The sequence below is a fragment of the Dendropsophus ebraccatus genome, chromosome 2 (genome assembly GCF_027789765.1).
Source record: "Dendropsophus ebraccatus isolate aDenEbr1 chromosome 2, aDenEbr1.pat, whole genome shotgun sequence".
Taxonomy (NCBI): Eukaryota; Metazoa; Chordata; class Amphibia; order Anura; family Hylidae; genus Dendropsophus; species Dendropsophus ebraccatus.
This window is the reverse complement of record NC_091455.1, coordinates 172937609-172954414: the sequence shown is the minus strand read 5'-3', so window position 1 is coordinate 172954414 and position 16806 is coordinate 172937609. Positions and strand designations below refer to the sequence as shown.

General features: G+C 42.8%; 1 protein-coding gene across 1 annotated transcript in view; it reads right to left on the bottom strand.

The window, feature by feature from the left end:
• Positions 1–16806, bottom strand: part of JAZF1 (JAZF zinc finger 1) — a 215839-nt gene that overhangs the window by 11161 nt on the left and 187872 nt on the right. The window contains exon 4 of the mRNA XM_069958740.1: positions 6606–6775. Within this exon, the coding sequence (XP_069814841.1) occupies positions 6606–6775 (170 nt within the window). The remainder of the gene's footprint in view (positions 1–6605; positions 6776–16806) is intronic.

Sequence of the window (16806 nt, the reverse complement as noted above, 5' to 3'; positions counted from 1 at the left end):
TTCAGTCAGTATTGTGGTCCTCATATTGCAACCAAAACCAGGAGTGGATTAAAAACACAGAAAAGCTCTGTTCACACAATGTTGAAATTGAGTGGATGGCCGCCATATAACAGTAAATAACGGCCATTATTTCAATATAACAGCTGTTGTTTTAAAATAACAGCAAATATTTGCCAATAAATGGCGGCCATCCACTCAATTTCAACATTGTGTGAACAGATCCTTTCTGTGTTTTCAATCCACTCCTGGTTTTGGTTGCAATACTGACTGAAATATACGTAGTGTGAACCCAGCCATAATCAGGATTTGAAAGGAGGAGAAATCTGAGTCTTTCCTTTATGACCTGTTCTCTCTTTATAGTCTGCTCCTAGCTTTGGCTTCATAGATCTGTCAGATAAATCTCTCTGTGCAAATGCACCAATACTCCCCTTTAATCTGTACCCTAAGTTGACATACAATTGGTAGATTTGCAGGACAATGTTGACATACAGAAGGGAAACTACATAAGATTTGTTTGTGCTCAGTTGTGGAGACTAATGGGGCTGATTTATCAAGGTGTTCCTGGCAGAAAATTGTCAGTTTCTGTCCATTTTTAGTGTACTGACACTGATTGCTGATTCGCTAAAGACATGTGACATAATTTGTCCAAAAACATGACAAACCCGTCATTATTGACCCATGTCAATAACCCGCTACCCGCTACTACCAACAGATTTACTAAGCAAACAGTAATGCTGACGGGTTTTCTATTCTAAGAACCAGCCACTACTAGTATGACGGTATATTCCAGTTTTAGTTTCGTCCTGTGAAAAAATGTCCAGATTTACATGGGCTCTAAGGGTATTTTCACACATACTTTGGCCCCACTCACACGCTGAGTGTCCAAAATTACCTCTGCTATTTTTAACTAATTTGCTTAAATTAGATCTGTGTTTTTCATAGATGTCACATGTCCGCAAAAACATGAATCACATAGATTTCTATTGGCTAATTCATGAAAGCACGGAATGTGTGAATAGCCCAATAGAAATCATTGGACAGTAAGTTGATTCCTGATTACAGATCCGCAATCATGGACAACTTAACTGAACGTTTTAATATGGCCTCAATCCACTGCAGATTTTGCAGTGCAGATTTGTGTGATGCTACAGACTGAAGTAAACAGCCCTGTACATTGTATAGTGGCCATACTGGGTTACTGCAACTCCTTTCTGAATTACATTATTAGCAGGGGAGCCGGGTGTCAGACTCCCAATGACAAATAAAATAAGCCCCTGAAAACCCATTTAACCTTGGCCTTTTTGCAAATTTTACTTCTGAACAGTACTAGTAACTAATACTACGTAGTTTACTAATCTGTGAAACTATAAGCCTGACAGTGATATTGATATATTATATATAAATATATATATATATATATATATATATATATACGTGCTAACAAAGCAATAAAGTGATAAGCAAATCATGCAAAGTTTACAGAAAATAAACACATAAAACAGTGCAAACTGGATTTACTGCAGCATAAATGCATGTAGGTACAGGGTAAAACTACTATGACAACACAAGTAGTTATGAAACTCGTATAAAAGATCTGCAAACAGTCACAGGGTAGGTCAAGGGCAGAGGTAATATGTGTTGATTGTCAAGGCTCAATGTTGGGATGGTTGTAACTCTAGATGCATGCTAGCCTAAGGTGGGATTCTCAGAGCAGTGTAACATCACAGCCGGCAGACACACCAGAGAAAACCGGGAAAACCATTCAATGCCAAAGGAAGGGTGTGCCAAGAACAGCATTTGCACAGCATAACCTTCTAAAAGATCCCGCCTTATGGGTAAACAGAAAACTTCCTTTTGGCAAAGTTCAAAGTCAGCTAGAAAGTGTTCAATAAATCCAATACTAATATGGCATAAGTACTGTGTCTTATAGGACCTCTGCCCCAAATGACTATATTCTGTAATGACTTCTCAGTCCTATAATAACATGAAAATTATTTAAGGTCTATATTGACAATGGATTGTGAACAACTAAGAATAAAAAAGAGTAAGGCCACATTCACACTTCAGGAGAATCTATATGGATTTCTTATCAGGAAATCCGCACAGATTTTCTGACCCATGGGGGCATCAGGAATTCCGGATGCATTGCTTGTGCGAGTGCCACTAAGTGCTGACGCTGGCCCTTTAACTGTACATACAGTTAAATGTGGCGCTGTATTCGACAGGGCTGGGATCCAATGGCTCCTGGCCCTGCCAACCATTCTTCTGGCATGTGGTCTCTTACTTTGTGTGAACATAGCCTAACACTGGTTTTGTATACTGATAGGATATGCCATGGCTTATGATTCTCTTAACTTCATGTTAAAATAAAGGTTCCTTTTCATACTATTTAACAGTCCCAAGGATCATTTGAATTAAAGTTACTTTAGGCTTAAATGGTCAAAGTTTTATAATACAACATTTTTAAATTGAGCTTTAAAGTCATGTCATGAAGACATATCAAAATTTGTGATTGGTTGATTTTCTAGTTTTCGAGTTTAGAACTCAGTGCTTATAATACGAGTGTATACGACCCTCTCGCTCCCAAATACACACAGTGGGGAGAGAAGCGCAAGGTTGAAAACTCAGACCTTCACAAATAAAGACTTTTAAGTGTTCCCAGGGACAAATACATAATAGCAGTTGGAGGGAAGTTTAAATCATCTGTCCCAATCCCACCATACACACACTAAGGAGGGGATTTATGAAGACTGGCGTACTCATACACTGGTCTTAAATTACGCCCTGCTCCCTTTTCCATGTCCGGATTCACTAAGATGTGAGTAAGCTGCTGCCAGACTCCTCTATTAGAGGCTTATCTCCCTAAGAACAAAAAGATCAGGCCGTTGAATTCCAACACGCACAATCCTTCTATTTTCCAACATCATTTGTCAGGAGGCCACATCAAGAAATGGGTAGTGGTGCCATATTGCCATCCAATAAATCTGATATACATGAAATTTCTCTAATATCTGTGACAGGCTTCCCACAATATTTTATATAGTTGCTATCTTCTTTTGGAACGGTCATCCTCGGGAGGTTTTGCTGTAGTATGGTAAATGGCAGATTTTTCCTCTTGAAAAGGGACAATGTCCCAGTCATTAGGCCAAATAGAAGCTACTACAGCTATAGTTATGTCCATGTCACAAAATAGAAACATTATATAGTACTCAGTCTTGGTCTACGTTAACTATGTTTAGCACTGGTGCCACAAAAGACTGAACTGGCTCCTCAGTCCTGTCTGCAGAAGGTCTGAAACGCCCCCTGTTGGCTGAGAAGTAACATTCAGCGTATCTAGGTGGTGGTGAGAAGGAGACGCAGCCTTCTTGTACGGTGCAGGAACAGCCAGGTGGCTGAAGACATTACAGGGGAGGCCTGACCCACCGAAAAAGGGAGAGCTCTATAATAAAAGAGAATAAATTCTTCCGTATTTGACAAGCTACTTCATACAAAAGCCTTGGGAAAAAAAGCAAAAAAAAACCCCAGCTAATATTTATTCAAGTCTCTGTATCATTACTTTTTATTTGCCGCTTGCTCCATGTTTGTCAGCTTCCCCGTGGCTCATTAATTTCATTCCCTTCTGACTTAATGGTGTGCAAGATATCCTTGAGACAGTCCTTGTGCATTCGAGATGAAGGTGGTGTGATAGGAAAAGCAGGCAGGAACAGTGCGCTTATTTGGGCAATAAAAGGAGGGCTGGCAGTCACACAGAGAACAGACAGGATGTAGCAAATTACAACCCCTATACCTCTAGATTCTCTCTTCTAAAGAAACACTTGCTGCAGTATAGGGATGCCCCCTGGGAAAAGGGACCTCTGTTACAATGGCAATGGCTAGTTTGCTTCCTGACTTAAGACATTGTCGTTTTACAATATGCCCTCCCACCATCACCACTTTACTCATAAACGCTGCATTCTTGGGAAGAATAGGATATGTCTGTGCAATGGGCATCTGGGATTTTCTGATTCTTTGAATGTCTAAACTAGAAGGAACAGATAGAAAAAAAATTAGAAATCCGAGGATTGTGTCCAAAAAAAGAACACCATCTTCGTACGTTATGGCGTGCCATGCTGAGCCAGGGATGCCCCATGGAGTCTATATTTTAATATCATGATATAAATGGTGATGGTGCATCTAGTTTTTGGTAATGGGCACCGGAAAATAATGCCCTATTTTTACGGACTCTCCTGGAATTTACGGACGGTTGGCAACCCAGCAACTAACACTAATTTATTGTATCTGGCTGCGCCATAAATATGTTCACACTGTTCGAGGCTTAAAGGGACAGGAATAAACATCATGTGAGACACAAGTGTTATTGAGACAGTCAAGAAAGCCGTTCATACACACAGCGGTGACAGCCCCGGGCGCACCTCTGCTGCTGGATCAGGGGCTGGGACACCATGTTTATTACACCTCACATGCACTCTTACAGTCTTGCTTTTTCAATACTTAATATTTTAAAAAAAGTCAATTTACCTCTAGGCATAAAACGTGACAAAGGCAATTGGGAAAGTAGCTAATAGTAGCAACATATATTGTCAAATAAAGGATTAGGGCGTGTATAGAAAGCAGCAGTGCACAGTGTGAACACGGCTTGAGTGAGGAAAGGAAAGCAGGATGTCATTGAGTTTGCAGAAGGGGGTGGGATATTTGACATTACTAGACATTACTAGATCGACAGCCATGACACCCGCCAATCAGATGGGTTACCAGAGCTGCAACGCTGACAAATACATTGAAACAGAGCAGGAAGCTGACAGTGCCATACATTGTATAGTGCCAAACAAAATATAAGACAGCGCTCCATAGCGTAATTCAGACAGGGCTGAAGTGGTGAAAGTAAGCACATAGAACTCTCACCTGAGTAGGTTGTGCTGATGTAAGGCAGAACTCTTACTGACAGCATGTGAACGAACCGCAGCCACTCCCGACTAGTCCCCACAGGGGAGACACTTGATAAAGAGACCGGACCGGTCTCGAAACGCGTTGTGTCGCTGGCATAATTCTTTTAATAAATTTTATGATATTTTGTATCACTATTACCCCTTGGACCTGCGCCTGTTTTACCCGCCTTGGAGTGGAGGAGGATACTGACTGAATACATTGTATAGTGGCCATTCTGGGTTACTGCAGCTCAACTCTCAGTCACTTCAATACAAGCTGTATTACTGAGTTGCAGTAACCAAGAATGGCCACTACATAATGTTTGGTGCTTTGTACTTCCAGCTCTGTTTCACTGTGTATTTAATCATATAGCCTTGTATGTATATATATATATATATACACATATATATATATATATATATATATATATATATATATATATAGCTAATCTGAAGTATTGAATTGTTGTATTGCCCCCAAAAGTTATACAAATCCCCAATACACACTTATGACGGGAAATGCACATAAAATGCTTTTTTCCCTGCACTTACTACTGCATCAAGGCTTCACTTCCTGGATAAAATGGTGATGTCACGACCCGACTCCCAGAGCTGTGCGGGCTGTGGCTGCTGGAGAGGATGATGGCAGAGGGATGCTCAGTGTCCCTCCAGTGCCCTGTGTCCCTCAGTGTCCCTCTGCCATCATCCTCTCCAGCAGCCACAGCCCGCACAGCTCTGGGAGTCGGGTCGTGACATCACCATTTTATACAGGAAGTGAAGCCTGCAGGGAAAAAAGCATGTTATAAGCATTTCCCGTAATAAGTGTATATTGGTAATTTGTATAACTTTTGGGGGGCAATACAATACTTTAATAAAAATTTTAACCGGACTTCTCCTTTAAGAATGCTTAATATTGATAAAAGCATAAAATAGAAGTCTCCTCTAGTTCTAATCTAGTAGATTGGGGATAAGAGATTTATCTTAAGAGTCCTCTACATTTAGCATACAACGCAGAAATTTTTTTCTACCTGCAAAATATTAAATCTGTCATATTAATGCCTTTTAGCAGAAGCTATCCGATATTGAATAGATAGGGTCTCTGGATAACAGTGTTCTAAACAATGTGCAGTAGAAGTATTAGCAAGGTTTTCCATGTCATACCAAGAGCAGCAGGCCTCCTATTGCTGACGGAAAACAACCTGGCCCGTAGACCAAGGTCGTAAGTATTAGTAACAACTAAACTAAGCATCTGGTGAGGTTCACCTCTACCGGTATAAAGGCTTCAGTGATCACTGTTTTACTGCCAATAGAGCAGTCAGGATAATGAAGGAGAGAAGAAGCAATGGAACGCAGACTACCGACAGAAAAGTCGACAATAACCGTAATCGTTCCATTTCCAGAAGTGACTGGATGTAGTTGGTGGTAATGGCAGCATGGGGCCCCATGGTTAATTGTTATGCCCCTGGTCATTTTGACAGCTGTTGGAACTTTCCATATGCAGACAGGAGGCTAGTTAAGGGACATATGCTACTCTGTAAGGAGCTCGTATTGAACTCCTGGAAAGATCTAAAGGATTGATGCTTTGAATGACAGCAGTCTCCTGTAAGTAGTCTCCTCAGAGCTATACCACAAAAGGTAAAAAAAAAGTCACATTATGTTTGGTCTATATGTTATTCCTACCTTATATCTTTTTTTACATCCAGGAACTGGACAGGCAAATGGCTTCTCATCCCCTCCATTCATACACATGGAACTCAGAATTGCTTCAGAGCTAATGGCACTCTCTGTGGTCCAGGACTCATCACTGTCCGAGTCTTCATAGTCTACTTCTTCCTCATCATATTCACTGCCTGTGGAATAAGAGAAAAAATGAATGAAACCTCTGGCTCATGTGAACTAGGGATGAGAAACATCAGACAACATATATCATTATGATGGGACCTTCATATCTATTTACGTAAAACATAAGGAAAGAAAATGACACTGTTGGGATATATGATGGACAATAAACTGGGAAACAGATTCAGCAAAAATACAATAAATAAGCAGAAAAACTAATCCTAAAACATAAAAAAATACCATAATCATAAGATATTACCATTCAGAGCCAATATAATAATGCCATATGATGCCCATGTACTATGGTACACAAATAATGCACTCTGAAATTGTACTATGGTACACAAATAATGCACTCTGAAATCGTAGGCTACCTCCATGCTCTATATATGATTATGGTGCCCACCCATGTTTTTTTTTATATATCCATTTCAAACTATGAGGCAATGGATGGGATGCTGGATGCAAAAGATCCAGCCTGTGGCATCTGGTGTACTTATCCGAGAGTGTTCCCCAGTCGGTAAAGTTGCTCCACCCAGTAAGTATAAAGTTGCCCCCAGGAGGTAAAGATGCCTCCAGTAGGCCTAGTTTTCCCCCTGTAGTTATATTTCGCCCAGTAGGTATAGAGTTTGTCTCACTGATTGTCCCAATCATCACCCACAGTCACTCACACAGGACAGTTTTGGGTCTCAGCCCTATTACACAGGGTGATTATCGGCTGAACAGGCTGATAGTTGGCCGGTGTATTGGGATCAGCGATCAGCTCAGAAACGCGCACATTTGTTTGTCGGCTGATCACTTGGTTTTAACCTGCCAAAAAATCGTCACTCCTTGATCCAGTGATCACTCGTGCAGCCCTTACTGTCTGATAACCAAGGTGTTTAATAGGCTTAGTAAACAAGATCCAATCTCCTAGATCGGCACTTGTAACGGGCAGGGATTGAGCTTTGTATATAGCCCTGAGCCTATTTGATTAAATGCCATGTGTGAACATAACTTTAGTTTGGAGAGTTGACTAACTGTACAAATGGTGACAGCGTCTAACTATGAAGAGACTGCTACCTACTGATAAAGGCACAAATTCCACCTCCTGGGCATCTGATTAGTAAGAAAAGGCTCTGTAAAGTAGGGAGCAGAGCTCAACATCCCAATGCCTAAAGTCAGAGCTGCCCAATCCTTAGGAGCATAATTCTACAGATCATAAACCGTGTCAAATAATATGTTGACAAGTCCTAATGCATTTACTAGCCCCCTGGAATTAATGGGAATTATGTCAGAACATTAATAAGAGTTACAGCAATTACGGTCGCACAGTTCAGTCCCTCAGGTGTGGGAATGAATGGCATTGTAAGGCTGGCCAGGCTCGGGCTCTGTGCGCAGCATAAGGTGTCCAGGCACCTGGAGCTCATTTCTCTTTTCATTTCAATTTGCGTTTTAAGCTTATTAATCAAGCTGTCGGAAGGGGAGCAATGCAATGGGGGGTGGGGGGCGGGGGGCTGCTTTTACTACTGTGCTGTAATCAAAGGGGATCTGAGAGCTGAGACTCTACAAAATTCAGTGCGTGGGACTGCTATGGGAACAGTCAGGCAAAAAGTAAAGCCATACATTATGATGGTAAATTTAAAGGGGTATTTCTCTCAAAAATAAGTTTCGATATATTGCTGCCCATGGGGAGAACATAAACAGCGTATTCTTACTGTTCCCTACTCTTCCTGATGTTCTCTTATGGCATCTTTGGGTCCCAGCCGAGGTGAGCCCACCTCTACTTCTTAGACAGAGTAGTCCGAGGGTGACAAGCCTGTTCAGCCAATCACTGGCTGCAGCGGGACAGCAGAATACCCCTTTCTTGCATTATACCCTACAGTGATCTTAAACCAATGGCTCTACAGTTGTTGAAAAACTTTAAAGGTCCCCTCACAGATCTGGCTGTCAGTATAAAGTGTATGGGGGCTTCCCGATCCTAGACAGGGATCAGGCATGATAGAAGTTCATTACATGACCCCTTTGTTCTCCTAGAGATAAGCCACTGCCTGGTTATGCCCAACCACTCCAGCTGAGTGTGATTCTCACAATGTGTGTTGTGCATCTTGTTTCATTACTGGAAGATGCATCCATCTTCTCCAGCCACTGGGAGTCAAATTTTGTGAACCCAAACTTACTGCAAATTCGCTCATTGCTAGTTCTTTTCACCTTACAATCTAACTCCACATGACACTGTGCAATTCTCCATGCCTTGTACCTTGCTAAAGGAGCCCTATACCTCATATCAGAAAACGGCTAACAAAGTCCATCTCTATGAATAGCTTCTGATACCATCCGCACATGTGTAAACCTTTATGGAGGTATTTGTAAGATAAAGTAGTGATTAAGGGAATTACATTTTTCCACCTTACGGCAGTAATTCCAATGAAGAAAACTGCAGTCGGCTTCTCCTCGGGGAACAATAGGTTGCATTCAACTGTAGAGAATAGCAGATTGCAGTAGAAAAGAAAGAAATGCTTCATTTTGTTGCTCTTTTGATTCCTACATCATGGAGACCAATCCCCTAACAAATTGTTATTACCTCTCTGAAATAATTCTGGTAATAGAGCAGCTGCAGGGAAATCACATTCTTGTTGCTGTCTACAGGTAGCAGCCCGTGTCCTGTGAACAGACCACAGAGTATAGTAATAGCATACAGACACTGGGTAGCATTGCTGCCTTATAGAGCTAAGCTGTTCATAGACCTGACCAGTAGATATCAAGGCGATCGCTCCATTACTGTTCATGTTTGCTACTTAATGGCCATTTCTGCCATTCATCAGGAGTGAACAGGAGAGGATTCAACACAATTCTCTTTTCATCCAATAAGGGTGATCAGCACCAAAAACTGGAAATATACATGATAATGCTGTCAAGTCCAACAGCAGCAGCGACCTATACATACAGAGGTAAACAATACTTATGTGGAAATCCCTTTGTCCCTTCAAAATCTGATATGAGGGTATGTTCACACTACGCCGAGATGTGAAGCGGATTCCAGCGAACAGCCTCTGCTTGAAGTTCTATTTGTCTCATAGACCCAATGATATTCGCCGGCAAAATTCGCCGTTCGCCCAAAGAATTTACATGTCAATTTTTTGGGCGAACGGTGGAATTCAACAGTGATTATCATTGAGTCTATAGGACGGAATCGTACTCCACCATAAGGAGGCCTCATCTCCCTGAGCTCAGTGATTGCTGTGTTTTGTTGGTCTACTTTTCATTGCCCCCGTTAGCCAGAATCCTACTCCACACTGACGAGGGGCAAATACCCTTAAACAGCTGTTGTAGATGGATGCCTTTCCTTGGTAACCCCTTCAAAACACAGCAATCGCTGAACTCAGGGAGACCAGCGACAAAAAAATCAATTGGAGTACTCACTGAAGAGTCTCCACTGATGCATTGCCCCCTATAAATTTAAATATGCAAAAGAAGGGTCTGTGGAGTCTCAGTTACGAGTCTCAAAACACGGGAATAGCCAAATATTCCTACAGGGGAGGGAAGCCTATTGCCAAGGGGGTGCCACCCAGTGGGGAGTACACCAAACCACCCTGATACGTAGCCCCTTAAGTCCCACTCTATTGCGAGTATTGGAACATAAACAGGGAAACACCAGGGTGGTCCCTTTTATGTCAAAGTCTAACTCTGTGGCGAGTATTGCGTCATGACAAGGGTTTACCAAGGCAGGCATCCATCCACAGACGATTGTTTCGGGGTAGTTGCCCCTCGTCAGTGTGGAATAGGAATCTGGCTAACAGGGGCAATGAAAAATAGACCAACAAAACACAGCAATCGCTGAACTCAGGGAGACCAGCGACAAAAAAAATCAATTGGAGTACTCACTGAAGAGTCTCCACTGATGCATTGCCTCCTATAAATTTAAATATGCAAAAGAAGGGTCCGTGGAGTCTCAGTTACGAGTCTCAAAACACGGGAATAGCCAGATATTCCTCCAGGGGAGGGAAGCCTATTGCCAAGGGGGTGCCTCCCAGTGGGGAGTACACCAAACCACCCTGATACGTAGCCCCTTAAGTCCCACTTGGTTGCGAGTATTGGAACATAAACAGGGAAACACCAGGGTGGTCCCTTTTATGTCAAAGTCTAACTCTGTGGCGAGTATTGCGTCATGACAAGGGTTTACCAAGGCAGGCATCCATCCACAGACGATCGTTTCGGGGTAGTTGCCCCTCGTCAGTGTGGAGTAGGATTCTAGCTAACAGGGGCAATGAAAAATAGACCAACAAAACACAGCAATCGCTGAGCTCAGGGAGACCAGCGACAAAAAAATCAATTGGAGTACTCGGTACTTGGTAACCCCTTGTCATGTCACAATACTCGTAACAGAATTAGACTTTGATGTAAAAGGGGCCACCCTGGTATTTACCTGTTTATGTTCCAATACTCACAACTAAGTGGGACTTAAGGGGCTACGTATCAGGGTGGTTTGGTGATCTCCCCACTGGGAGGCACTCCTTGGCAACTTGTTTCCTTCCCTGGAGGGATATCTGGCTATTCCCGTGTTTTGAGGCTCGCAACTGAGGCTCCACAGACCCCTTTTTTGCAAATACCATACATACTGATACAGTTTTTTCAGCCAAAGCCAAAAGTGGAAGCCAGATGTTCTTCCATCATAATTCCCATTATCCAATCCTTGATTTGGCTTTAAAAACTACATTAAAACAGAACACCAGGAAAAAGTTAGCAGCTGGGTGGGGACCCCTTTGGAACAGCAGGGGAAGTGAGCAAAAAGGTCCTATCAAAATCCACATGTAGCACACATCAGCTGTGGATCTGGCAGGGAATTTTTTGCAAGGGAGAAAACATCCACTTGAACTTCCCCTAAACAAACCTCGGTGTTCTAACCACCCTGTACGCCCCTCTTTATAGACTATAAACCGGTGTGCTCCAGGCAATCTAATTTACAATCTATACATTGTTATGAATATATTGCCTATAAATAGCTGAGGAAATGTACAAAGGTGGTGTCCTATATAAATATGAAGTATATGACTAGCTGCCTATCTGGAGAAAAGAGACAGATAAAATATGTATATATATAATACAAGTAGTAAATAGCATGACGCATAATGAATGAGTAAATTGGATTTATTCATTATTGTCAGATTTATTCTTTTCTACCTGCAGAAACCATTGAATGTCGGGTAATTTGCAGAGATTGTAATGAAGGAACACAAGGTCAGATGGTTGATGAATAGTTTACATTTGCCCATATTACAGGATAATGGTCTCCTCCTTTATTTGGAAGGTTCTTTCCAGATAATTATCATTACTTTGTTTCTAATTTATGTTGTATATAAATCTGTTAATTTAATTGGGCAATAAAATAGAAAAAAAAGGAAAGTTACTCTTTATCTCCTGGCAGAAATAGGTAATGTTGAAAACTATCTATATAGAAGATTAAAAACTGGGCACGTAATATGTCACAATGTACTCTGCTGAAAAATATACTGTACATTCACCTATAACCATGATTATAAAGGTAACATATATAAATTCATTGACAAAGAAGAGTTGGGTAATGCGGTAAATAGACTGTAAGTCCCCTATCCCTACTTTAAAGGTAACCTGTCACCATGCTGCCTAAACCACAAGTCATTGGGGTGATGATTGGTGACTTCTGCCTGCCCAGCCAAGGTTGGCAAGGCTAGAAAAAAGCTACCAGTGACTACCCGATCACTTAAAAAGGTTGTCCAGGCAAAACTAACTTGTCGCCTATCCACAGGATAGGGGATAAGTAAGAGATTGAGGGGGGTCTGACCACAGGGCCGGCGTCAGCACCCGGCGTACTCGGGCAAGTGCCGGGGCCCACAGCTGCTCAAGGGGCCCCCCGGCACTTGCCCGAGCAATAGCCACAGGTCACCACCAGCAATGCCGCCCGCTGCATCCCCCGGACTCACTGTCAACACCGCTGACATCCGGGAGGCAGTGAGGGGGGCGGGACGCGAGTGCTGGGCGGATGCGACGGGACGGGATGTCACTCTCCGCCTCCATGACGTCCTGGCCTCGGCCTCTCTCTGCAGCGCTGGATTGATGGGATCTCCCCAGCAGGCGCATAGCGATTGCATCATCACGCCTGCTAGAGGATCCGTCCCCGCGGCGCACAGAAGGGAGAAGCCAGGGAGAAGAGGACACATCCCCTGGATTAGGTGATTATGATTTTTTTGTTTTGCTTTGTGTTGGGGCTGAGCAGGGGGCATCTACTTTGGGGCAGAGGAAGGGGCATGTACTATGGGGGCAGAGCAGGGGGCATGTACTATGGGGCAGAGGAAGGGGCATGTACTATGGGGGCAGAGCAGGGGGCATGTACTATGGGGCAGCAGGGGGAATCTACTATGGGGGCAGAGCAGGGGGCATCTACTATGGGGGCAGAGCAGGGGGCATCTACTATGGGGGGCATTACTATGGGGACAGTAAGAGCAGAGGGCAGTACTATGGGACAGAGCAGGGGGCATCTACTATGGGGCATAGGAAGGGGCATCTGCTATGGGGGCAGAGCAGGGGGCATCTACTATGCGGGCAGAGCAGGGGGCATCTACAGTACTATGGGGCAGAGGAGGGGGCATCTACTATGGGGGCATTACTGTGGGGAAAAGCAGGGGACATTACTATGGGGGCAGAGCAGGGGGCATTACTATAGGGGCAGGGGACATTACTATGGGGGCAGAGGGTATTACTATAGGGGCAGGGCAGGGGACATTAATATGGGCTATTACTATGGGGGTAGAGGGCATTTTTACTATATGGAGGGCACAGCATGAGGACATTATTACTATATGGGGGGCACAGCACGGGATCTTACATACGGGGCCCACATACCTCCTTACTTTACTGCACATGACACCAAGTAGCAAAATTATCACTGTATGGAAGCCTATGGGTGGGAAAAGGGAAGGAAATTGCTGGAAATGTGCCGAGCCTAAGATGTTTGTCTGACAGGTTCTGAAGAGAAGAGTTGTAGCTTGAAGGAATCATCATGGTGGTCCAGGCAAGATGAAGAGGAAACAAAGAGTGATCGCCTCAGATTAAAGAAGACGTCACCTGTGAGTTACCGAATTACATTTTTTTTTTTCTCGTTATTTTGTCAAACTTTATTTGGTAGGTGTGCCCCGAGGTAAAAAAAAGTGATCAGCAGTGTATTATATACTTATTATCCTCCCCTTGTATGAGTGTGTATATATGTGTGCCCGAGAGATAGATATATACACACTCATACAGGAGGGGATAATACGTATATAACACAGCTGATCCCCTACACAGAATCGAGAGCTAGAGACCTTCTAATAACCATGCCATGTAAATTGCTATTCAAAGGGGCCCACAAAGGCTCTCTCGACCAAGGGCCCACAAAATCCTGGAACCGGCCCTGTCTGACCACTGTACCTACCGCCAATCTCCGCATCGGCCGCCGGCTCCTCTGTTATGGGGTATGGCACAGTGTTCTATTTATTCCTATGGAGCTGCCAGAAAGAGCCAAGCACTATACTCGGCAAGGGGTACAGAAGTCGAACCCCTCGCAAACTCTTACTTGTCCCCTATCCTGGACAACCACTTTAATGTTCAGGAAGCATGAAAGAGAAGACATGTTCCCTTTAAAGGGCAACTCCAGCAAAAATGTTTTTCTTTCAAATCAACTGGTGTCAGAAAGTGTCATAGATTTGTCATTTACAAATTATCTCCAGTCTTCCAGTACCTATCAGCTGCTGTACTGATATGTAGGACATACAGCAGCTGATAGGTATGGGAAGACTTGAGATTTTTTTTTAAATAGAAGTAAATGACAAATCTATGACACTTTTTGACACCAGTTGATTCAAAAGAAAGATTTTTCATTGGAATTGCCCTTTAAGTCCTGTAAGTTGTTAGGTGGGGCCTCCATGGATTGGACTTGACAGTGTGGCATGGAAAATATGGAGCCTAATCAATTCCTTGACCTCTTTGCAATGTTCTTCAAAGCATTTCTGAACAATTTATGCTACTGTATGTGCTTGGACATAATCATTTGCTGAAAGAGACCACTGACACAGTTGCTATAAAGGGGTGATATTTAGCTGACAGAAATGATGAGGCAGCCTGTATGTTTCCAAGTAAAATCTACATAAATGCCAGGATCCAACATTTGCCAACAGGACATCAGCCAGAGCATCACACTGCCTCCACCAACGAATCTGATCAGTCACCTGTTACCTCCCATGTCGCATATAGCCACACATTGTCATTGTGGAATGAACAGCAGTCTAGGCCTAACCAGTTCAGGCCTGCCAGAATGGGGGCCACTCTTACTGCAGCTCTTTTGCTCTGGCACATAGAGAAGGGTCTCAGGAATACCCATATATGATGCCCATATGGCATATGGACAAGACTTCTGAACAACTCTCCTGACAGATGCTATACATACGATTTCAATAGTCTCATGTTATTACTTTATGGAAAGATTATTTTTAATATTTTTAAGCATTCAGACTGGCTTCAAAATAAAAAAAAAATCACAGATACTCAACCACCCGATAACCCGATGATACCACTGGTGCCTGGGTTCCTGCTACTCATGACTTCCCAGGGATGTTGCAACATGCAAGAAATCACCCTTTGAGGCAGGTCGTCACGGCAACCAGTGGGCACTTCCTATGTGTTGGCATTTCACCAGGGAACCAGGAGGAGGCATAGCAGCAGGGGGCTAGGCAAGTGAGTTTTTTTTTTTTTTTTAAGGTAGCTTGGGATCCTTTAGTTTTTTTTTTTACCTCTCTGGAAACTTCCTTTTAAGTTTAATACTATAATTATAATAACAGGGGTCTACAATTAATGCTATCTAATTGGGGTGAAATTATAATTCCATACCTTGTAGCTGAAACTTGCATGAAGGTTAGTTTTTAATATTTAAACCTCTACCCCCGAGCCATAAAGCTGATGGCGGTGTAATCTATCCCTTGTCTAGCTTGTGGCATAAGCAGGAAAAAACATGGTATAGTTTTCAGAAAACAAAGCAGGACATTTTCCACCTCCAGTCACGGGATGTTAATGGCGTTCTGGCAAATGTTTAAACAATCTCCGAGCCGCCCCTCCATCAAACACTCAGCAAGAATTAAAAACAGTTGGGGCAGAGAAAAATGAACATCTGGTCCCAGCTTATACTGTATGCGCCCTCGAAGTCCTCCCCTAATTAATGTGGTTTTGGCATGTGTTACTGGAGAATGTAATTATAAGATAGGAACACAATTCTGAATAAGCTTACTAACAAACTCCCTGGCCGCACATAAAGAGGCTGTCCAACTGTTTGGAGAACCGAGTGCATCTTCTAGGCTTGGAAGAGGAAAACTATTGGGTGTATGAATGGGAACAGGCAACGCTTCAATGAACGCTACAGACAACTAACGTATGAATCATAGTATACTCTTCCGAGCTACATTGTAGGTTTCTAAGTTTAGTACTGTTAGCTAACGTCACTTCGGAAATCACTACACTATGGCTAATACACTGCTCATAATGTCCTACACCAGTGATGGCGGACCTTCTGCACTCCAGATGTTGCAAAACTACCATTCCCATCATGCTTGGGCAGCCAATGATATGGCTTTGGCTGCCCAGGTATGATTGGAATTGTAATTTTGCAACAGCTGGAGGGCCAAAGGTTCACCATCACTGTCCTACACTATAGTAGCCAAGTCATCATGACACAGATGCTATAAGGACAGTTCAATGGCTATGCTAATATATTCAGGCTCTCTTCAGATGTCTTTCCTTACCATTTATACACACACACCCCATAAATATATAAATTACATCTTAAAAATTAGTGTGTGATTGGATTACTTAGAGAAAAAAAAAGGATTTGGGAATATTTTGACACAATACGTACTGTATATGCAATGGTTGGCTACCCTTAGGTTGTCAAATGAATTTCAGCCTGGATGTTTTTTACATCAAGCTTTCCATTGGGAGTTTCAGCTATTTTGAATGGATAACATTAGCACAGTCTTTATTGCTATTCATGTTGTCAAACATA